The 24,981-nt window shown below is 48.8% G+C and overlaps 2 protein-coding genes across 2 annotated transcripts in view; one reads left to right on the forward strand and one right to left on the reverse strand.

Moving 5' to 3' along the window:
• The window catches only part of LOC135521989 (basal cell adhesion molecule-like), a 111,285-nt gene that overhangs the window by 32,232 nt on the left and 54,072 nt on the right, over window positions 1–24,981 (reverse strand). The gene's annotated exons all lie outside the window — the stretch shown is intronic.
• On the forward strand, window positions 9,871–12,328 carry LOC135522979 (uncharacterized). Its single transcript, XM_064949719.1, has 3 exons — window positions 9,871–9,980; window positions 11,250–11,364; window positions 11,534–12,328. The coding sequence occupies exons 1-3, from the start codon at window positions 9,871–9,873 to the stop codon at window positions 12,326–12,328; spliced, it is 1,020 nt and encodes a 339-aa protein (XP_064805791.1).

Genomic DNA, 24,981 nt, shown 5'->3' on the forward strand with positions numbered 1-24,981 from the left:
CAGACAGTAACAGTGGGGAGTTCTCACACCTCTCACTGCTACCATTCTCCACTCTGCTCCCCAGCAGGCAGTAACAGTGGGGAGGTCTCACACCTCTCACTGCTACCATTCTCCACTCTGCTCCCCAGCAGGCAGTAACAGTGGGGAGGTCTCACACCTCTCACTGTTACCATTCTCAACTCTGCTCCACAGCAGGCAGTAACAGTGGGGAGGTCTCTCACTGCTACCATTCTCAACTCTGCTCCCCAGCAGGCAGTAACAGTGGGGAGGTCTCTCACTGCTACCATTCTCCACTCTGCTCCACAGCAGGCAGTACCAGTGGGGAGGTCTCACACCTCTCACTGCTACCATTCTCCACTCTGATACCCAGCAGGCATTAACAGACAGGAGGTCTCTCACTGCTACCATTCTCCACTCTGCTCCCCAGCAGGCAGTAACAGTGGGGAGGTCTCACACCTCTCACTGCTACCATTCTCCACTCTGATACCCAGCAGGCAGTAACAGTGGGGAGGTCTCACACCTCTCACTGCTACCATTCTCCACTCTGATACCCAGCAGGCAGTAACAGTGGGGAGGTCTCTCACTGCTACCATTCTCCACTCTGCTCCACAGCAGGCAGTACCAGTGGGGAGGTCTCACACCTCTCACTGCTACCATTCTCCACTCTGATACCCAGCAGGCATTAACAGACAGGAGGTCTCTCACTGCTACCATTCTCCACTCTGATATCCAGCAGGCAGTAACAGTGGGGAGGTCTCACACCTCTCACTGTTACCATTCTCCACTCTGATACCCAGCAGGCAGTAACAGTGGGGAGGTCTCTCACTGCTACCATTCTCCACTCTGCTCCACAGCAGACAGTAACAGTGGGGAGTTCTCACACCTCTCACTGCTACCATTCTCCACTCTGCTCCCCAGCAGGCAGTAACAGTGGGGAGGTCTCACACCTCTCACTGCTACCATTCTCCACTCTGCTCCCCAGCAGGCAGTAACAGTGGGGAGGTCTCACACCTCTCACTGTTACCATTCTCAACTCTGCTCCACAGCAGGCAGTAACAGTGGGGAGGTCTCTCACTGCTACCATTCTCAACTCTGCTCCCCAGCAGGCAGTAACAGTGGGGAGGTCTCTCACTGCTACCATTCTCCACTCTGCTCCACAGCAGGCAGTACCAGTGGGGAGGTCTCACACCTCTCACTGCTACCATTCTCCACTCTGATACCCAGCAGGCATTAACAGACAGGAGGTCTCTCACTGCTACCATTCTCCACTCTGCTCCCCAGCAGGCAGTAACAGTGGGGAGGTCTCACACCTCTCACTGCTACCATTCTCCACTCTGATACCCAGCAGGCAGTAACAGTGGGGAGGTCTCACACCTCTCACTGCTACCATTCTCCACTCTGATACCCAGCAGGCAGTAACAGTGGGGAGGTCTCTCACTGCTACCATTCTCCACTCTGCTCCACAGCAGACAGTAACAGTGGGGAGTTCTCACACCTCTCACTGCTACCATTCTCCACTCTGCTCCCCAGCAGGCAGTAACAGTGGGGAGGTCTCACACCTCTCACTGCTACCATTCTCCACTCTGCTCCCCAGCAGGCAGTAACAGTGGGGAGGTCTCTCACTGCTACCATTCTCCACTCTGCTCCCCAGCAGGCAGTAACAGTGGGGAGGTCTCTCACTGCTACCATTCTCCACTCTGCTCCACAGCAGACAGTAACAGTGGGGAGTTCTCACACCTCTCACTGCTACCATTCTCCACTCTGCTCCCCAGCAGGCAGTAACAGTGGGGAGGTTTCACACCTCTCACTGCTACCATTCTCCACTCTGCTCCACAGCAGACAGTACCAGTGGGGAGGTCTCACACCTCTCACTGCTACCATTCTCCACTCTGATACTCAGTAGGCAGTAACAGTGGGGAGGTCTCTCACTGCTACCATTCTCCACTCTGCTCCACAGCAGACAGTACCAGTGGGGAGGTCTCACACCTCTCACTGCTACCATTCTCCACTTTGATACCCAGCAGGCAGTAACAGACTGGAGGTCTCTCACTGCTACCCTTCTCCACTCTGCTCCCCAGCAGGCAGTAACAGTGGGGAGGTCTCTCACTGCTACCATTCTCCACTCTGCTCCACAGCAGACAGTAACAGTGGGGAGTTCTCACACCTCTCACTGCTACCATTCTCCACTCTGCTCCCCAGCAGGCAGTAACAGTGGGGAGGTCTCTCACTGCTACCATTCTCCACTCTGCTCCACAGCAGACAGTAACAGTGGGGAGGTCTCACACCTAAAGTGGCAAGTATCACGACAATGAATCGGCTACTATTTCTAATGACATGTATAATGTAGACTGTGTGCTAACAGGATCAGGCCTGTTCAGAATGGTACAGTTAACCCTACGCTGTAGTGTCCCACACACACTGACAGCCTCTAGTCAGTTAACCCTACGCTGTAGTGTCCCACACACACTGACAGCCTCTAGTCAGTTAACCCTACGCTGTAGTGTCCCACACACACTGACAGCCTCTAGTCAGTTAACCCTACGCTGTAGTGTCCCACACACTGACAGCCTTACATCAGTTAACCCTACGCTGTAGTGTCCCACACACTGACAGCCTTACATCAGTTAACCCTACGCTGTAGTGTCCCACACACTGACAGCCTCTAGTCAGTTAACCCTACGCTGTAGTGTCCCACACACTGACAGCCTTACATCAGTTAACCCTACGCTGTAGTGTCCCACACACTGACAGCCTCTAGTCAGTTAACCCTACGCTGTAGTGTCCCACACACTGACAGCCTTACATCAGTTAACCCTACGCTGTAGTGTCCCACACACTGACAGCCTCTAGTCAGTTAACCCTACGCTGTAGTGTCCCAAAACACACTGACAGCCTCTAGTCAGTTAACCCTACGCTGTAATGTCCCACACACACTGACAGCATTACATCAGTTAACCCTACGCTGTAGTGTCCCACACACTGACAGCCTTACATCAGTTAACCCTACGCTGTAGTGTCCCACACACTGACAGCCTCTAGTCAGTTAACCCTACGCTGTAGTGTCCCAAAACACACTGACAGCCTCTAGTCAGTTAACCCTACGCTGTAATGTCCCACACACACTGACAGCATTACATCAGTTAACCCTACGCTGTAGTGTCCCACACACACTGACAGCCTCTAGTCAGTTAACCCTACGCTGTAGTGTCCCACACACACTGACATCCTTACATCAGTTAACCCTACACTGTAGTGTCCCACACACTGACAGCCTCTAGTCAGTTAACTCTACACTGTAGTGTCCCACACACACTGACAGCCTCTAGTCAGTTGACCCTACGCTGTAGTGTCCCACACACTGACAGCCTCTAGTCAGTTAACCCTACACTGTAGTGTCCCACACACACTGACAGCCTCTAGTCAGTTAACCGTACACTGTAGTGTCCCACACACACTGACAGCCTCTAGTCAGTTAACCCTACGCTGTAGTGTCCCACACACACTGACAGCCTCTAGTCAGTTAACCCTACACTGTAGTGTCCCACACACTGACAGCCTCTAGTCAGTTAACCCTACACTGTAGTGTCCCACACACTGACAGCCTCTAGTCAGTTAACTCTACACTGTAGTGTCCCACACACACTGACAGCCTCTAGTCAGTTAACCCTACGCTGTAGTGTCCCACACACTGACAGCCTTACATCAGTTAACCGTACACTGTAGTGTCCCACACACACTGACAGCCTCTAGTCAGTTAACCCTACGCTGTAGTGTCCCACACACACTGACAGCCTCTAGTCAGTTAACCCTACACTGTAGTGTCCCACACACTGACAGCCTCTAGTCAGTTAACCCTATGCTGTAGTCTCCCACACACACTGACAGCCTCTAGTCAGTTGACCATACGCTGTAGTGTCCCACACACTGACAGCCTCTAGTCAGTTAACCCTATGCTGTAGTGTCCCACACACACTGACAGCCTCTAGTCAGTTAACCCTACGCTGTAGTGTCCCACACACTGACAGCCTCTAGTCAGTTAACCCTATGCTGTAGTGTCCCACACACTGACAGCTTTACATCAGTTAACCCTACGCTGTAGTGTCCCACACACACACTGACAGCCTTACATCAGTTAACCCTACGCTGTAGTGTCCCACACACACTGACAGCCTCTAGTCAGTTAACCCTACACTGTAGTGTCCCACACACACTGACAGCCTCTAGTCAGTTAACCCTACGCTGTAGTGTCCCACACACTGACAGCCTTACAGCAGTTAACCCTACACTGTAGTGTCCCACACACTGACAGCCTCTAGTCAGTTAACCCTACGCTGTAGTGTCCCAAAACACACTGGCAGCCTCTAGTCAGTTAACCCTACGCTGTAGTGTCCCACACACACTGACAGCCTTACATCAGTTAACCCTACACTGTAGTGTCCCACACACACTGACAGCCTTACATAAGTTAACCCTACGCTGTAATGTCCCACACACACTGACAGCCTTACATCAGTTAACCCTACGCTGTAGTGTCCCACACACACTGACAGCCTCTAGTCAGTTAACCCTACACTGTAGTGTCCCACACACACTGACAGCCTCTAGTCAGTTAACCCTAAGCTGTAGTGTCCCACACACTGACAGCCTTACAGCAGTTAACCCTACACTGTAGTGTCCCACACACTGACAGCCTCTAGTCAGTTAACCGTACACTGTAGTGTCCCACACACACTGACAGCCTCTAGTCAGTTAACCCTACGCTGTAGTGTCCCACACACACTGACAGCCTCTAGTCAGTTAACCGTACACTGTAGTGTCCCACACACTGACAGCCTCTAGTCAGTTAACCCTACGCTGTAGTGTCCCACACACACTGACAGTTTTACATCAGTTAACCCTACGCTGTAGTGTCCCACACACTGACAGCCTTACATCAGTTAACCCTACGCTGTAATGTCCCACACACACTGACAGCCTCTAGTCAGTTAACCCTACGCTGTAGTGTCCCACACACTGACAGCCTCTAGTCAGTTAACCCTACGCTGTAGTGTCCCACACACACTGACAGCCTCTAGTCAGTTAACCCTACGCTGTAGTGTCCCACACTCACTGACAGCCTTCCATCAGTTAACCCTACACTGTAGTGTCCCACACACACTGACAGCCTTACATAAGGTAACCCTACACTGTAGTGTCCCACACACTGACAGCCTTACATAAGGTAACCCTACACTGTAGTGTCCCACACACACTGACAGCCTCTAGTCAGTTAACCCTACGCTGTAGTGTCCCACACACACTGACAGCCTCTAGTCAGTTAACCGTACACTGTAGTGTCCCACACACACTGACAGCCTCTAGTCAGTTAACCCTATGCTGTAGTGTCCCACACACACTGACAGCCTCTAGTCAGTTGACCATACGCTGTAGTGTCCCACACACTGACAGCCTCTAGTCAGTTAACCATACGCTGTAGTGTCCCACACACTGACAGCTTTACATCAGTTAACCCTACGCTGTAGTGTCCCACACACTGACAGCTTTACATCAGTTAACCCTACGCTGTAGTGTCCCACACACACTGACAGCCTCTAGTCAGTTAACCCTACACTGTAGTGTCCCACACACTGACAGCCTCTAGTCAGTTAACCCTATGCTGTAGTGTCCCACACACACTGACAGCCTCTAGTCAGTTGACCATACGCTGTAGTGTCCCACACACTGACAGCCTCTAGTCAGTTAACCCTACACTGTAGTGTCCCACACACTGACAGCCTCTAGTCAGTTAACCCTACGCTGTAGTGTCCCACACACTGACAGCCTTACATCAGTTAACCCTACGCTGTAATGTCCCACACACACTGACAGCCTCTAGTCAGTTAACCCTATGCTGTAGTGTCCCACACACACTGACAGCCTTACATCAGTTAACCCTACACTGTAGTGTCCCACACACTGATAGCCTCTAGTCAGTTAACCCTACGCTGTAATGTCCCAAAACACACTGACAGCCTCTAGTCAGTTAACCCTACGCTGTAGTGTCCCACACACACTGACAGCCTCTAGTCAGTTAACCCTACGCTGTAGTGTCCCACACACTGACAGCCTTACATCAGTTAACCCTACGCTGTAGTGTCCCACACACACTGACAACCTCTAGTCAGTTAACCCTACGCTGTAGTGTCCCACACACTGACAGCCTTACAGCAGTTAACCCTACACTGTAGTGTCCCACACACTGACAGCCTCTAGTCAGTTAACCCTACGCTGTAGTGTCCCACACACACTGACAGCCTCTAGTCAGTTAACCCTACGCTGTAGTGTCCCACACACACTGACAGCCTTACATCAGTTAACCCTACACTGTAGTGTCCCACACACACTGACAGCCTTACATAAGTTAACCCTACACTGTAGTGTCCCACACACACTGACAGCCTCTAGTCAGTTAACCCTACGCTGTAGTGTCCCACACACACTGACAGCCTCTAGTCAGTTAACCGTACACTGTAGTGTCCCAAAACACACTGACAGCCTCTAGTCAGTTAACCCTACGCTGTAGTGTCCCACACACACTGACAGCCTCTAGTCAGTTAACCCTACACTGTAGTGTCCCACACACACTGACAGTCTTACATCAGTTAACCCTACGCTGTAGTGTCCCACACACACTGACAGCCTCTAGTCAGTTAACCCTACACTGTAGTGTCCCACACACTGACAGCCTCTAGTCAGTTAACCCTATGCTGTAGTGTCCCACACACACTGACAGCCTCTAGTCAGTTGACCCTACGCTGTAGTGTCCCACACACACTGACAGCCTCTAGTCAGTTAACCGTACACTGGAGTGTCCCAAAACACACTGACAGCCTCTAGTCAGTTAACCCTACACTGTAGTGTCCCACACACACTGACAGTCTTACATCAGTTAACCCTACGCTGTAGTGTCCCACACACACTGACAGCCTCTAGTCAGTTAACCCTACACCGTAGTGTCCCACACACTGACAGCCTCTAGTCAGTTAACCCTATGCTGTAGTGTCCCACACACACTGACAGCCTCTAGTCAGTTGACCCTACGCTGTAGTGTCCCACACACTGACAGCCTCTAGTCAGTTAACCCTACGCTGTAGTGTCCCACACACTGACAGCCTTACATCAGTTAACCCTATGCTGTAGTGTCCCACACACACTGACAGCCTCTAGTCAGTTAACCCTACACTGTAGTGTCCCACACACACTGACTGCCTTACATCAGTTAACCCTACACTGTAGTGTCCCACACACTGACAACCTCTAGTCAGTTAACCCTACACTGTAGTGTCCCACACACTGACAGCCTCTAGTCAGTTAACCCTACGCTGTAGTGTCCCACACACACTGACAGCCTTACATCAGTTAACCCTACACTGTAGTGTCCCACACACTGACAGCCTCTAGTCAGTTAACCCTACACTGTAGTGTCCCACACACACTGACAGCCTTACATCAGTTAACCCTACGCTGTAGTGTCCCAAAACACACTGACAGCCTCTAGTCAGTTAACCCTATGCTGTAGTGTCTCACACACACTGACAGCCTCTAGTCAGTTGACCCTACGCTGTAGTGTCCCACACACTGACAGCCTCTAGTCAGTTAACCCTACGCTGTAGTGTCCCACACACTGACAGCCTTACATCAGTTAACCCTATGCTGTAGTGTCCCACACACACTGACAGCCTCTAGTCAGTTAACCCTACGCTGTAGTGTCCCACACACACTGACAGCCTTACATCAGTTAACCCTACGCTGTAGTGTCCCAAAACACACTGACAGCCTCTAGTCAGTTAACCCTATGCTTTAGTGTCTCACACACACTGACAGCCTCTAGTCAGTTGACCCTACGCTGTAGTGTCCCACACACTGACAGCCTTACATCAGTTAACCCTACGCTGTAGTGTCCCACACACACTGACAGCCTCTAGTCAGTTAACCCTACGCTGTAGTGTCCCACACACACTGACAGCCTCTAGTCAGTTAACCCTACGCTGTAGTGCCCCACACACACTGACAGCCTCTAGTCAGTTAACCCTACGCTGTAGTGTCCCACACACACTGACAGCCTTACATCAGTTAACCCTACGCTATAGTGTCCCACACACACTGACAGCCTCTAGTCAGTTAACCCTACGCTGTAGTGTCCCACACACACTGACAGCCTTACATCAGTTAACCCTACGCTGTAGTGTCCCACACACACTGACAGCCTTACATCAGTTAACCCTACGCTATAGTGTCCCACACACACTGACAGCCTCTAGTCAGTTAACCCTACGCTGTAGTGTCCCACACACACTGACAGCCTTACATCAGTTAACCCTACGCTGTAGTGTCCCACACACACTGACAGCCTTACATCAGTTAACCCTACGCTATAGTGTCCCACACACACTGACAGCCTCTAGTCAGTTAACCCTACGCTGTAGTGTCCCACACACACTGACAGCCTCTAGTCAGTTAACCCTACACTGTAGTGTCCCACACACACTGACAGCATTACATCAGTTAACCCTACGCTGTAGTGTCCCACACACACTGACAGCCTCTATTCAGTTAACCCTACGCTGTAGTGCCCCACACACACTGACAGCCTTACATCAGTTAACCCTACGCTGTAGTGTCCCACACACACTGACAGCCTCTAGTCAGTTAACCCTACGCTGTAATGTCACACACACTGACAGCCTCTAGTCAGTTAACCCTACACTGTAGTGTCCCACACACACTGACAGCCTCTAGTCAGTTAACCCTACGCTGTAGTGTCCCACACACACTGACAGCCTTACATCAGTTAACCCTACGCTATAGTGTCCCACACACACTGACAGCCTCTAGTCAGTTAACCCTACGCTGTAGTGTCCCACACACACTGACAGCCTCTAGTCAGTTAACCCTACACTGTAGTGTCCCACACACACTGACAGCATTACATCAGTTAACCCTACGCTGTAGTGTCCCACACACACTGACAGCCTCTATTCAGTTAACCCTACGCTGTAGTGCCCCACACACACTGACAGCCTTACATCAGTTAACCCTACGCTGTAGTGTCCCACACACACTGACAGCCTCTAGTCAGTTAACCCTACGCTGTAATGTCACACACACTGACAGCCTCTATTCAGTTAACCCTACACTGTAGTGTCCCACACACACTGACAGCCTTACATCAGTTGACCCTACGCTGTAGTGTCCCTGTAATCCACACCACACAGAGACGTGTACAAAGCTCTCCCTCGCCCTCCATTTGGTAAATCTGACCACAACTCTATCCTTCTGATTCCTGCTTACAAGCAAAAATTAAAGCAGGAAGCACCAGTGACTCGGTCTATAAAAAAGTGGTCAGATCAAGAAGATGCTAAACTACAAGAATGTTTTGCTATCATAGACTGGAACATGTTCCGGGATTCTTCCGATGGCATTGAGGAGTACACCACATCAGTCACTGGCTTTATCAATAAGTGCATCGAGGACGTCGTCCCCACGGTGACTGTACGTACATACCCCAACCAAAAGCCATGGATTACAGGCAATATTCGCAATGAGCTAAAGGGTAGAGCTGCCTCTTTAAAGGTGCGAGACTCTAACACGGAAGCTTACAAGAAATCCTGCTATGCCCTGCGACTAACCATCAAACAGGAAAAGTGTCAATACAGGGCTAAGATTGAATCATTCTACACCGGCTCCGACACTCGTCAGATGTGGCAGGGCTTGGAAACTATTACAGACTACAAAGGGAAGCACCGCCGCGAGCTGCCCAGTGACACGAGCCTACCAAACGAGCTAAATCACTTCTATGCTCGCTTCGAGGCAAGCAACACTGAGGCATGCATGAGAGCATCAGCTGTTCCAGACGACTGTGTGATCACGCTCACCGTAGCCGACGTGACGGCTGAGGACGGCTCACCTCTCACAGTCCTGGGCGACTTTAACCTCCCCACGTCTACCTTTGACTCATTCCTCTCTGCCTCCTTCTTTCCACTCCTCTCCTCTTTTGACCTCACCCTCTCACCTTCCCCCCTACTCACAAGGCAGGCAATACGCTCGACCTCATCTTCACTAGATGCTGTTCTTCCACTAACCTCATTGCAACTCCCCTCCAAGTCTCCGACCACTACCTTGTATCCTTTTCCCTCTTGCTCTCATCCAACACTTCCCACACTGCCCCTACTCGGATGGTATCGCGCCGTCCCAACCTTCGCTCTCTCTCCCCCGCTACTCTCTCCTCTTCCATCCTATCATCTCTTCCCTCTGCTCATACCTTCTCCAACCTATCTCCTGATTCTGCCTCCTCAACCCTCCTCTCTTCCCTTTCTGCATCCTTTGACTCTCTATGTCCCCTATCCTCCAGGCCGGCTCGGTCCTCCCCTCCCGCTCCGTGGCTCGACGACTCATTGCGAGCTCACAGAACAGTGCTCCGGGCAGCCGAGCGGAAATGGAGGAAAACTCGCCTCCCTGCGGACCTGGCATCCTTTCACTCCCTCCTCTCTACATTTTCCTCCTCTGTCTCTGCTGCTAAAGCCACTTTCTTCCACTCTAAATTCCAAGCATCTGCCACTAACCCTAGGAAGCTCTTTGCCACCTTCTCCTCCCTCCTGAATCCTCCTCCCCCTCCCCCCCTCCTCCCTCTCTGCAGATGACTTCGTCAACCATTTTGAAAAGAAGGTCGACGACATCCGATCCTCGTTTGCTAAGTCAAACGACACCGCTGGTTCTGCTCACACTGCCCTACCCTGTGCTCTGACCTCTTTCTCCCCTCTCTCTCCAGATGAAATCTCGCTTCTTGTGACGGCCGGCCACCCAACAACCTGCCCGCTTGACCCTATCCCCTCCTCTCTTCTCCAGACCATTTCCGGAGACCTTCTCCCTTACCTCACCTCGCTCATCAACTCATCCCTGACCGCTGGCTACGTCCCGTCCGTCTTCAAGAGAGCGAGAGTTGCACCCCTTCTGAAGAAACCTACACTCGATCCCTCCGATGTCAACAACTACAGACCAGTATCCCTTCTTTCTTTTCTCTCCAAAACTCTTGAACGTGCCGTCCTTGGCCAGCTCTCCCGCTATCTCTCTCAGAATGACCTTCTTGATCCAAATCAGTCAGGTTTCAAGTCTAGTCATTCAACTGAGACTGCTCTTCTCTGTATCACGGAGGCGCTCCGCACTGCTAAAGCTAACTCTCTCTCCTCTGCTCTCATCCTTCTAGACCTATCGGCTGCCTTCGATACTGTGAACCATCAGATCCTCCTCTCCACCCTCTCCGAGTTGGGCATCTCCGGTGCGGCCCACGCTTGGATTGCGTCCTACCTGACAGGTCGCTCCTACCAGGTGGCGCGCTCTCACCACTGGTGTCCCCCAGGGCTCTGTTCTAGGCCCTCTCCTATTCTCGCTATACACCAAGTCACTTGGCTCTGTCATAACCTCACATGGTCTCTCCTATCATTGCTATGCAGACGACACACAATTAATCTTCTCCTTTCCCCCTTCTGATGACCAGGTGGCGAATCGCATCTCTGCATGTCTGGCAGACATATCAGTGTGGATGACGGATCACCACCTCAAGCTGAACCTCGGCAAGACGGAACTGCTCTTCCTCCCGGGGAAGGACTGCCCGTTCCATGATCTCGCCATCACGGTTGACAACTCCATTGTGTCCTCCTCCCAGAGCGCTAAGAACCTTGGCGTGATCCTGGACAACACCCTGTCGTTCTCAACCAACATCATGGCGGTGGCCCGTTCCTGTAGGTTCATGCTCTACAACATCCGCAGAGTACGACCCTGCCTCACACAGGAAGCGGCGCAGGTCCTAATCCAGGCACTTGTCATCTCCCGTCTGGATTACTGCAACTCGCTGTTGGCTGGGCTCCCTGCCTGTGCCATTAAACCCCTACAACTCATCCAGAACGCCGCAGCCCGTCTGGTGTTCAACCTTCCCAAGTTCTCTCACGTCACCCCGCTCCTCCGCTCTCTCCACTGGCTTCCAGTTGAAGCTCGCATCCGCTACAAGACCATGGTGCTTGCCTACGGAGCTGTGAGGGGAACGGCACCGCAGTACCTCCAGGCTCTGATCAGGCCCTACACCCAAACAAGGGCACTGCGTTCATCCACCTCTGGCCTGCTCGCCTCCCTACCACTGAGGAAGTACAGTTCCCGCTCAGCCCAGTCAAAACTGTTCGCTGCTCTGGCCCCCCAATGGTGGAACAAACTCCCTCACGACGCCAGGACAGCGGAGTCAATCACCACCTTCCGGAGACACCTGAAACCCCACCTCTTCAAGGAATACCTAGGATAGGATAAGTAATCCTTCTCACCCCCCCCCTTAAATTATTTAGATGCACTATTGTAAAGTGGCTGTTCCACTGGATGTCAGAAGGTGAATTCACCAATTTGTAAGTCGCTCTGGATAAGAGCGTCTGCTAAATGACTTAAATGTAAATGTATGTAAATGAGTAAGACCTTTAAACAGGTCAACATACACAAGGCAGCAGGATCAGACGGATTACCAGGACGTGTGTTCCGGTCATGTGCTGACCAACTGGCAGGTGTCTTCACTGACATTTTCATCATGTCCCTGATTGAGTCTGTAATACCAACATGTTTCAACCAGACCACCATAGTCCCTGTTCCCAAGAACACAAAGGCAACCTGCCTAAATGACGACAGGCCTGTAGCACTCACGTCCGTTGCCATGAAGTGCTTTGAAAGACTGGTCATGGCTCACATCAACATCATTATCCCAGAAACCCTAGACTCACTCCATACCGCCCAAACAGATCCATGGGTGATGCAATCTCTATTGTACTCCACACTGCCCTATCCCACCTGGACAAAACAAACACTTATGTGAGAATGCTACTCATTGACTACAGCTCAGCGTTCAACACCATAGTACCCTCAAAGCTCATCACTAAGCTAAGGATCCTGGGACTAAACACCTCCCTCTGCAACTGGATCCTGGACTTCCTGACGGGCCCAGGTGGTGAGGGTAGGTAGCAACACATCTTCCACGCTGATCCTCAACACTGGAGCTCCCCAGGAGTGCGTGTCAGTCCCTTCCTGTACTCCCTGTTTACCCACAACTGCATGGCCAGGCACGACTCCAACATCATCATTAAGTTTGCAGACGACACAACAGTGTTAGGCCTGACCGACAATGACAAGACAGCCTATAGGGAGGAGGTCAGAGACCTGGCCGGGTGGTGCCAGAATAACAACCTATCCCTCAACGTAACCAAGACTAAGGAGATGATTGTGGACTACAGGAAAAGGAGGACCGAGCACGCCCCCATTCTCATCGACGGGTCTGTAGTGGAGCAGATTAAGAACTTCAAGTTCCTTGGTGTCCACATCAACCACAAACTAGATTTGTTCAAACACCAAGACAGTCATGATGAGGGCACGACAAAGCCTATTCCCCCTCAGGAAGCTAAAAAGATTTGGCATGGGTCCTGAGATCCTCAAAGGATTCTACAGCTGCAACATCGAGGCAGATAGCCATCTGATTAGCTGTTCAGGAGTCTTATGGCTTGGGTGTAGAAGCTGTTAAGAAGCCTTTTGGACCTAGACTTGACGCTTCGGTACCGCTTGCCGTGCGGTAACAGAGAGAACAGTCGATGACTAGGGTGGCTGGAGTCTTTGGTAATTTTAGGGCCTTCCTCCAACACCGCCTGGTATAGAGGTCCTGGATAGAAGGAAGCTTGGCCCCAGTAATGTTCTGGGCCGTACGCACTACTCTTTGTAGTGCCTTGCGGTCGGAGGCTGAGCATTTGTCATACCAGGCAGTGATGCAACCAGTCAGGTTGCTCTGAGGACCCATGCTAAATCTTTTCAGTCTCCTGAGTGGGAATGGGCTTCTCCACTGAGAGAGTGGAGGAAAACGTCTTCACATACAGAGAGTGGAGTAAAACGTCTTCACATACAGAGTGGAGGAAAATGTCTTCACATACAGAGAGTGGAGGAAAACGTCTTCACATACAGAGTGGAGGAAAACGTCTTCACATACAGAGAGTGGAGGAAAACGTCTTCACATACAGAGTGGAGGAAAACGTCTTCACATACAGAGAGTGGAGGAAAACGTCTTCACATACAGAGTGGAGGAAAACGTCTTCACATACAGAGAGTGGAGGAAAACGTCTTCACATACAGAGAGTGGAGGAAAACGTCTTCACATACAGAGTGGAGGAAAATGTCTTCACATACAGAGAGTGGAGGAAAACGTCTTCACATACAGAGTGGAGGAAAACGTCTTCACATACAGAGAGTGGAGGAAAACGTCTTCACATACAGAGTGGAGGAAAACGTCTTCACATACAGAGAGTGGAGGAAAACGTCTTCACATACAGAGTGGAGGAAAATGTCTTCACATACAGAGAGTGGAGGAAAACGTCTTCACATACAGAGTGGAGGAAAACGTCTTCACATACAGAGAGTGGAGGAAAACGTCTTCACATACAGAGTGGAGGAAAATGTCTTCACATACAGAGAGTGGAGGAAAACGTCTTCACATACAGAGAGTGGAGGAAAACGTCTTCACATACAGAGAGTGGAGGAAAACGTCTTCACATACAGAGTGGAGGAAAACGTCTTCACATACAGAGAGTGGAGGAAAACGTCTTCACATACAGAGAGTGGAGGAACGCGTCTTCACATACAGAGAGTGGAGGAACGCGTGTTCACATACAGAGAGTGGAGGAACGCGTGTTCACATACAGAGAGTGGAGGAACGCGTCTTCACATACAGAGAGTGGAGGAACGCGTCTTCACATACAGAGACTGGAGGAACGCGTGTTCACATACAGAGAGTGGAGGAAAACGTCTTCACATACAGAGAGTGGAGGAAAACGTCTTCACATACAGAGTGGAGGAAAATGTCTTCACATACAGAGAGTGGAGGAAAACGTCTTCACATACAGAGTGGAGGAAAACGTCTTCACATACAGAGAGTGGAGGAAAACGTCTTCACATACAGAGTGGAGGAAAATGTCTTCACATACAGAGAGTGGAGGAAAACGTCTTCACATACAGAGAGTGGAGGAAAACGTCTTCACATACAGAGAGTGGAGGAAAACGTCTTCACATACAGAGTGGAGGAAAACGTCTTCACATACAGAGAGTGGAGGAAAACGTCTTCACATACAGAGAGTGGAGGAACGCGTCTTCACATACAGAGAGTGGAGGAACGCGTGTTCACATACAGAGAGTGGAGGAACGCGTGTTCACATACAGAGAGTGGAGGAACGCGTCTTCACATACAGAGAGTGGAGGAACGCGTCTTCACATACAGAGACTGGAGGAACGCGTGTTCACATACAGAGAGTGGAGGAACGCGTGTTCACATACAGAGAGTGGAGGAACGCGTGTTCACATACAGAGAGTGGAGGAACGCGTGTTCACATACAGTGGAGGAAAATGTTTTCACATACAGAGAGTGGATATACAGTATGAAACATGATCTGTGTGTGTGTGTGTGTGTGTGTGTGTGTGTGTGTGTGTGTGTGTGTGTGTGTGTGTGTGTGTGTGTGTGTGTGTGTGTGTGTGTGTGTGTGTGTGTAAAAAGAGAGAATTCACTAGAGAGATAAATACTGCATGCACACTGCTGATGTTGTGTAGTGTGCAGTGAACTTGGACAGGACCAGATTTGGGCATACTATTTTCAATTCATATAAGTATTAGCCTGTGGGAAGAGCTAGTTGGGTGTGTGGGTGGAGTGTTGGGAATATGGCTCCTGTTTGGTAGTGGTAATAAGGAGAGAGTTGGGGATGAAAGGATGATGTTGGTGCTTTAGAGAGACAGAGAGAGGAGTTCAAATTAAAGGAAAAATCACCCAGAACCAGAAATAACCACTGGAATGGATAAAATATCACTCAGAGATGCACAAATACGACATAACATAAAGAAAAAAAACATTGTGTGGGTGAGAGATTCCTCCAGGGTCAGACACCAAGACCCAATGTGACCCACATCAGATAGAGGTCAGTGGTCAATCCATTTTATAAATTCTCAGATGAGATCTCTTTCTCTCTCGCTCCCCTACCTCCCTCTCTCTCGCTCCCCTCTTTCTCTCTCTCACTCCCCTCCCTCCCCCTCTTTCTCTCTCTCGCTCCCCTACCTCCATCTCTCTCACTCCCCTACCTCCCTCTCTCTCACTCCCCTACCTCCCTCTCTCTCACTCCCCTACCTCCCTCTCTCTCACTCCCCTACCTCGCTCTCTCTCACTCCCCTACCTCCCTCTCTCTCACTCCCCTACCTCCCTCTCTCTCACTCCCCTACCTCCCTACCTCCCTCCCCTCTCTCACTCCCCTACCTCCCTCCCTCTCTCTCACTCCCCTACCTCCCTCTCTCTCACTCCCCTACCTCCCTCTCTCTCGCTCCCCTAACTCCCTCTCTCTCGCTCCCCTACCTCCCTCTCTCACTCCCCTACCTCCCTCTCTCTCACTCCCCTACCTCCCTCTCTCTCACTCCCCTACCTCCCTCTCTCTTACTCCCCTACCTCCCTCCCTCTCTATCACTCCCCTACCTCCCTCTCTCTATCACTCCCCTACCTCCCTCCCTCTCTCTCACTCCCCTACCTCCCTCCCTCTCTCTCTCACTCCCCTACCTCCCTCCCTCTCTCTCACTCCCCTACCTCCCTCCCTCTCTCTCACTCCCCTACCTCCCTCTCTCTCACTCCTCTCCCTCTCTCTCTCACTCCCCTACCTCCCTCTCTATCACTCCCCTACCTCCCTCTCTCTCACTCCCCTACCTCTCTCTCTCACTCCCCCCTCTCTCTCGCTCCCCTACCTCTCTCTTTCTCTCACCCCCCCTCTCTCTCTCCCCTACCTCTCTCTCACTCCCCTACCTCCCTCTCTCTCACTCCCCTACCTCTCTCTCTCTCCCCTACCTCCCTCTCTCTCACTCCCCTACCTCCCTCTCTATCACTCCCCAACCTCCCTCTCTCTCACTCCCCTACCTCCCTCTCTCTCACTCCCCTACCTCCCTCCCTCTCACTCCCCTACCTCTCTCTCTCTCACTCCCCCCTCTCTCTCGCTCCCCTACCTCTCTCTCTCACTCCCCCCTCTCTCTTTCTCTCCCCTACCTCTCTCTCACTCCCCTACCTCCCTCTCTCTCGCTCCCCTACCTCTCTCTCAATTCAATTCAATTCAAGGGGCTTTATTGGCATGGGAAACATGTGAAATAAACAATAAAAATTAACAGTAGACATCACACATACAGAAGTTTCAAAACAATAAAGACATTACAAATGTCGTATTATATATATATACAGTGTTTTTACAATGTGCAAATGGTAAAGGACACAAGATAAAATAAATAAGCATAGATATGGGTTGTATTTACAATGGTGCGTGTTCTTCACTGGTTGCCCTTTTCTCGTGGCAACAGGTCACAAATCTTGCTGCTCTGATGGCACACTGTGGAATTTCACCCAGTAGATATGGGAGTTTTTCAAAATTGGATTTGTTTTCGAATTCTTTGTGGATCTGTGTAATCTGAGGGAAATATGTCTCTCTAATATGGTCATACATTGGGCAGGAGGTTAAGAAGTGCAGCTCAGTTTCCACCTCATTTTGTGGGCAGTGAGCACATAGCCTGTCTTCTCTTGAGAGCCATGTCTGCCTACGGCGGCCTTTCTCAATAGCAAGGCTATGCTCGCTGAGTCTGTACATAGTCAAAGCTTTCCTTAATTTTGGGTCAGTCACAGTGGTCAGGTATTCTGCTGCTGTGTACAGTCCCCCCCCCTCTCTCTCCCCTACCTCTCTCTCTCCCACTCCCCTACCTCTCTCTCTCTCACTCCCCCCCTCTCTCTTTCTCTCCCCTACCTCTCTCTCACTCCCCTACCTCCCTCTCTCTCACTCCCCTACCTCTCTCTCTCTCACTCCCCTACCTCTCTCTCTCTCACTCCCCTACCTCTCTCTCACTCCCCTACCTCTCTCTCTCACCCCCCTCTCTCTCGCTCCCCTACCTCTCTCTCTCTCTCACTCCCCCCTCCCCCTCTCTCTCCCACTCTCTCTGCATGTCTAACTGGGAAGCGTGACCCTGTCTGAAGTGGTATGTTGTTGGCTGAAAAGTGTAGAAGTAGATAAAAACTTATTTGGCAACCCTGGTCTCATGCTATGACAAGGGTTTGAAGGGAGAAGTAGACTAAAATAACGCTATACGTATGAGCCAACACCAACAACGCTCCTGACGAAGTGAGAGAGAATGAATGAGCACATGAATTAAATATGTCAGGAACCCTTACGCTATGCTCTTCAGTAGCTATTAGTGTCTAGAAGAGTGGGATTGATTGTCATGGGAAGAATACACAGGTAGTGTCAATGTGGGCTTGGGACTGTCACACCTAGCCAGCATGCCTGTTGGTCTCTTCCTCTCTCCTGTCTCTCTTCTCTCTTTACTCTCTGTCTTTATGGCCTTCAACCCCACCCCCAAGTCCCCCCATCCCTATCACCTCTCCTTCCCACTGGACAAAAACTGGTTGAACACTGTTTCCACTTCATTTTAGCAACAACATATATATATATATTTGATGACTTTGAATCAATGTGGAAAACTGATTGGATTTTCAAAAAGTCATTGATATAAGGGATATTTTTCTTTATTTCAATGTTTCACCTAAATCCAATGACAGGGTGACATATGTTGTTGATTTCACGTTGAATTCATGTTAGTTGACAACTCAACCAAATGTAAATCAAAACTAGATTGTTGAACTGACGTCTGTACCCAGTGGTTCTCTCTCCCTAACAGGTCAAATACAGTCCGGTCTGATCAATGTAACTTAACCCTTGTGTTTTACCCATGAGGCAGCTGGGCAGACAGAGAGGCAATTATGGAGTAATTAGTGACTCCTTGAACCAATCTGATCCCACAGCAGGAGCTCAAAAGAGTGTGTGTGTGTGTGTGTGTGTGTGTGTGTGTGTGTGTGTGTGTGTGTGTGTGTGTGTGTGTGTGTGTGTGTGTGTGTGTTTTGGAGGGCGAGGGTCGTGCGTGGGTGTTTTTTAGTGTGTGTGTGAGGGGAGTGGGGTCTGTCTGTGTGAGTGAGTGGGGTGAATGTGTGGGAGGGGAAGTGGGGGGGTTAACTGCATGGGGGTCCCATTAACTGACGTGGGGTAGATAATCCGATTTACAGAAGACAAAGAGAAAGTGTGTGTGTGGTGTGGTGGCAGATGGGAACTAGACGCTCTGACTGTGGCCCACAGACACACTGACTGACATGGAGCACACACACACACACACACACACACACACACACACACACATACAAAGCATGCAGTATTGATGAGCAACATAAGCTACACGAGTGGTGCTAGAACAACTAGAGTAGAGCTGCCACAAAGACATAGGCCCACACTGGAAGTCACATTGATAACACAAATCCCTGAGTTAAATGATGCAAAATGGTACAGGAGCACAATTGAGCTTAGTGTTTTAAGCTTTCCATGGTACAGCCCCTAATACATACTGTGTTATTCAGTTAACAGTACATCTGACTAACATAGCACTGGCTTACGCACACACATGCACACACACACAAACACACCAACACACACGCACACACGCCGCACACACATCAAGAGCGGGAGCCCCTCATTACGAAGGAACCAGCAGGATCCCCTCCTCAACACTTTCTTTTCTTCTCTTGTTTCTTTTTATTTCTCTCTCGTTCCCTTGTTGTTTCCATACCTACTGTCGTATTCTGGACATCAAACTGAGTTTTTCATTCCCCCTGTCTGCCTACTGCTCGGACTTTCCTGCTTTCATCCCTCTCTCTCAAACAGCATCTGAACACCCACAGGGCATCCTGTCTCTACGATCTCTCCCTATGTGTGAATGTGTGTATGAGTGTGCCTGCATGTGTTTCTCACTCACTATTCATAAGGCCTCTCTCTCTCATTGGCTCCAAAATGGATCTACTCACTGATAACTGTTAATGTGGCATTCCTGTCTGTCCCACTTTTTGTAATTTTGTTGTGTTACATCCTGAATTGAAAATTCATTCAATTGAGATTTTGTGTCACTGATCTACGCACAATAACTCATAATGGCAAAAAATAATTTTGTTTCGAGAACATTTCAGAAATTAATAAAAAAATTGGAGCTGAAATGTCTTGAGTCAATAAGTATTCAACCCCTTTGTTATGGCAAACCAGGAGTAAACATGTGCTTAACAAATCGCATAATAAGTTGCATGTACTCATTCCTCTTTCAATATTAGTGGATAATATGATTTTTGAATGACTACCCCATATCTGTACCCCACATATACAATTATCTGTAAGGTCCTTTCATCGAGTAATGCATTTCAAACACAGATTCAACCACAAAGACCAGGGAACTTTTCAATGCCTCGCAAAGAAGGGCACCGATTATTAGATGTGTACAAATAAAAAAAAGCAGATGCTGAATATCCCTTTGAGCATGGTGAAGTTATTCATTTCACTTTGGAATGTGTATCAATGCAACCGGTAACTCAGTTGCCAGAGAGGAAGGAAACTGCTCAGGGATTTCACCATGAGGCCAATGGGGATTTTAAAACAGTTACAGAGATATGATAAAACTGAGGATGGATCAACGACATTGTAGTTACTCCACAATACTAACCTAAATGACAGAGTGAGAAGAAACAAGCCTGTACAAAATAAAAATATTCTAAAACATGCATCATGTTTGTAATACTGCAAAACATTCAAAGAAATTAACTTTTTGTCCTGAATACAAAAGCACTATGTTTGAGGCAAATCCAACACAACACATCACTGAGTACCACTCTTCATATTTTCAAGCGTGGTGTAGGCTACATCATATTATGGGTATGCTTGTCATCAGCAAGGACTACAGAAGTTTTTTAGGATAAAAAGAAACAGAATAGCGCTAAGCACAGGCAAAATCCTAGAGGAAAACCTGGTTCAGGCTGCTTTCCACCAGACACGGGAAGACAAATTCACCTTTCAGCAGGACAATAACCTAAAACACAAGGCCCAAATATACACTGGAGTTGCTTACCAAGACAACAGCGAATGTTCCTGAGTGACTAGTTATGTTTTGACTTAAATCGGCTTGAAGACCTACGGCAAGACTTGAAAATGGCTGTCTAGCAATGATCAACAACCAACTCGACAGCGTGTGAATAGTTTTTAAAAGTATAATGTACAAATATTGTACATTCCAGGTGTGCAAAGGTCTTAGAGACTTACCCCAAAAGACACAGCTGTAATCGCTGCCAAAGGTTCTTCAACAAAATATTGACTCAGGGGTGTGAATACTTATGGAAATTAGATATTTCTGTATTTCATTTTCACTGAAGTTTGAAAAATATGTAAAAACATGTTTTCACTGTCATTATGGGGTATTGTGTGTAGATGGTGAGATGTAGTTTTATTTAATACATGTTTTCACTGTCATTATGGGGTATTGTGTGTAGATGGTGAGATGTAGTTTTATTTAATACATGTTTTTGAATTCAGGCTGTAACAACCAAATGTAGAATCAGTCGATGGGCACTGTAGCGATACGATACAGCAGGATGATTCATGATGTGTGTGATACACATTTAGGTATTAATATATACATTAAAGTGTTGGTGGGAGAGAACAGCTAAATCCTAATGGTTCAGTCAAACTGGCATCCCATACGGATGTGTCATATAGAGCGTATAACATACAGGGTGTTTCTCAATATGCACATTACCGTGCCCCACACTCTCATGCTCTGAGAGCATTCTCTGAGGACGCTCTCTTGAGTACGGTCTTGTGAGGACGAGAGTGTGGAGGACACATAAAACATGACATTTGAGAAGTACTCACAGTCCCCCTACTGTATTACCTCACCCTGCACCTCTCCATTCACGGAACCTTCTTCCAGCCAGAACAATGGCAACAATAGAGACTAAACAAGATACACACAAAGCAAACATTTTAGTTCATAACTATAAGCTAGCTATATGTGAATAGTAATAATGTAGCTAACTAGATAGTTTAACAGGCAAAAAATAATGTTTTGCAAAGTGGATGTCAATTCTTCTTCTGTAGCCAGCTAACAATTATTTGTGGCTATCTGGCTAGCTAACAGTAGTAGCTAGCCAGTTAGCCCTATTGACTTATATCATCCCTAAAGCCAACACCTCATTTGGCCGCCTTTCGTTCCAGTTCTCTGCTGCCTGTGACTGGAACAAATTGCAAAAATTGCTGAAGTTGGAGACTTTTATCTCCCTCACCAACTTCAAACATCTGCTATCTGAGCAGCTAACCGATCGCTGCAGCTGTACATAGTCTATCGGTAAATAGCCCACCCATTTTTACCTACCTCATCCCCATACTGTTTTTATTTATTTACTTTTCTGCTCTTTTGCACACCAATATCTCTACCTGTACATGACCATCTGATCATTTATCACCACAGTGTTAATCTGCAAAATTGTAATTATTCTCCTACCTCCTCATGCCTTTTGCACACAATGTATATAGACTCCCTTTTTTTCTACTGTGTTATTGATACGTAGGCAGGGAAACATGCCAAAATTAACACAGCATTTATTTATTAACATATCAAGAAAAAATATTGTAGTCAGGCAACATATGAGATGTAAAAAGGGAACATTTCATTCCGAGTGTATTTTTTCTCGATTCAGCTGAAATAATGGCCACCATTGATTGCATCATTTTTTAATGGTTGCGTCATATTTCATTACATACTTTCCATTGAAGCTTGCATCGATGCATGCTTCAAAATTTGTACAAACGGAATACACATTAGAGAAGTGCCCTCCCTCCGTGCGCCGTTTCGCATACTTTGATTTGAACTCATACTCCGACCCTCCCTTGCTCCAATTTGCGTGCTTGGAGCACAGTAATTCTGACTGGCTGTGTATGAAAACCCCTGATGAAGTGGACACAGCTAAACAACCAAAGAGCAATGTGAAATGGAGAAGAGAGGAAGGTCAATGTGTGTGTGTGTGTGTTTGTTTGTGGTGTATGTGTGTATGTGTGCGTGTGTGTGTGTATGTGTATGTGTATGTGTGTGTGTGTGTGTGCGTGTGCATGTGTGTGTGTGCATGTCAGTCAGTCCTTGACACTAACATGATTAGTTATGTTGTGCTTTGCCATAGGTTTGGCAAAACAAACACTGTCTCACAACCTCAATGATCCACACACACACATATCATTGAGACACACACACACACACAAATCACATTGAAATGTCAGCACCTCAACCTCAGGTAGTATATATTTTAGTGTAGGAGAAATGATTTCACAAAGCAGCAGGACCATTACTGCAATGATCGCCACGCTCTGTTGTTATGATGGAAACTATCGCCATGGTGATGGTGTTACTGACCCATGGGGGTCATCATTATGGGATGTCTATGACAGGGGTGTGTCAGTGTTCCCCGTGACATTTAGACTGACACAGTAAACAGTCAAACCCCAATAGAGACCAGAGAGATACTCACTGTGATGGGAATTCACTCTGAAAATAACTCAACTATTTATCTATCATTATTCTACTATTTGCAGAAAATGTACCACAAAAATGCCTGTGGAACAATACTAGTAGCACTAGTGTCAACTGTAGTATCCTGTCCTGCATATCAACCAGCCGACTCTATTCACGCTCATATGTGGAATAGCAGAGTGCATATGAAGCCTGGTGGGCTATGTGGGCTCTCAGTGTGTGTGTGTGTGTGTGTGTGTGTGTGTGTGTGTGTGTGTGTGTGTGTGTGTGTGTGTGTGTGTGTGTGTGTGTGTGTGTGTGTGTGTGTGTGTGTGTGTGTGTGTGTGTGTGTGTGTGTGTGTGTGTGTGTGTGTGTGTGTGTGTGTGTGAGTGCGTGCGTGCGTGCGTGCGTGCGTGCGTGCGTGCGTGCGTGCGTGCGTGCGTGCGTGCGTGCGTGCGTGCGTGTGTGTGTGTGCGTGCGTGCGTGCGTGGTGGAGTGGGTCAGGCTGCCAGTGTCAGGGTGGGTCTTTGTAAGATCTGGCGTCCATCAACACTACCGTGATGAGACAAGAACAGGTGCAGCTCAGGAACAACAGCTGCTGGCACACACACACAAACACACACGCAGACACACACAAACACGCTAGCTTACAAAGGGAGCCACAGAGAGACAGACAGACAGAGAGACAGACAGAGAGAGAATTGAGGAAAGAGAGGGATGTGGAAAAAGAAGTGAAACTACATGGTTACAAGCTTAATATAACAGAGACAGGAAACTAGCCACTGATACAGGCAGAGACGAACAAAGAACAACACGGAAAAGTGGAAATATGTTCGTTGGGCCGACTACTTTCTCATTCAAAGATCCTGAATATTGAGCAGATATCAGCCTCAGGGAATGTATTGCTGTGATGTCAAACTAAGTGGTGACCTTTGGGGGAACACATTGATATGTATCCGATGCTAATGAAGAGATCTGACATTTACCCATGAACTAAGATGAAAGAGAGGAGAGCCAAAGAGACGGAGGGATGAGATGGGATGGATGGAGAGGGGGAGAGAGATGGAGGGTTTTAGGGAGGGAGAAAGCGGGAGAGAGGGGTGGGTAGGAGGGTGGGGGATAAAGCCGCCCAACATTGGGGTCCAGTGGGAGGGGAGCAGTAGATGGGATATAGGAGGGAATGAGGGAGGTGGGTTATGCTGTCTAAATTTGAAGGAGAAGAGGAAGACGGATAAAAGGCAGATATACAGGCCAGGTCAGCTTTGGGAGTGAGGGTATAAGGAGGAGTTGGGGAGGAGGAGGCGCTGGGGAGGAGGTGGAGTTAGAGAGGAGGAGGGGCTGGGAGGGGTAAACATATAGGTTGATAAATCTCCTGTGCCATCAGGGAGGTCTGTGTTGTTTTAATGTCTCGATGGAGAGGGTGTCTGACCGACTGTCACTCCTAAACTATGTGGGACGTCTAAACCCCAAAAGTTTGTCTGTCTAGATTCTAAACCTCCTGGCGCTGAGCTGTGGTG

The sequence above is a fragment of the Oncorhynchus masou genome, chromosome 30 (genome assembly GCF_036934945.1).
Source record: "Oncorhynchus masou masou isolate Uvic2021 chromosome 30, UVic_Omas_1.1, whole genome shotgun sequence".
NCBI lineage: Eukaryota > Metazoa > Chordata > Actinopteri > Salmoniformes > Salmonidae > Oncorhynchus > Oncorhynchus masou.

Excerpts from the sequence above, each read along its gene's own strand:
- LOC135522979 (XM_064949719.1), top strand. The coding sequence starts at position 9,871 with ATGAGAGCATCAGCTGTTCCAGACGACTGTGTGATCACGCTCACCGTA. Across the intron at positions 9,981-11,249 it reads GGCGACTTTAACCTCCCCAC|GGCTGCCTTCGATACTGTGA; the intron begins GTCTACCTTTGA and ends TCTAGACCTATC. Across the intron at positions 11,365-11,533 it reads TGACAGGTCGCTCCTACCAG|GTGGCGAATCGCATCTCTGC; the intron begins GTGGCGCGCTCT and ends TCTGATGACCAG.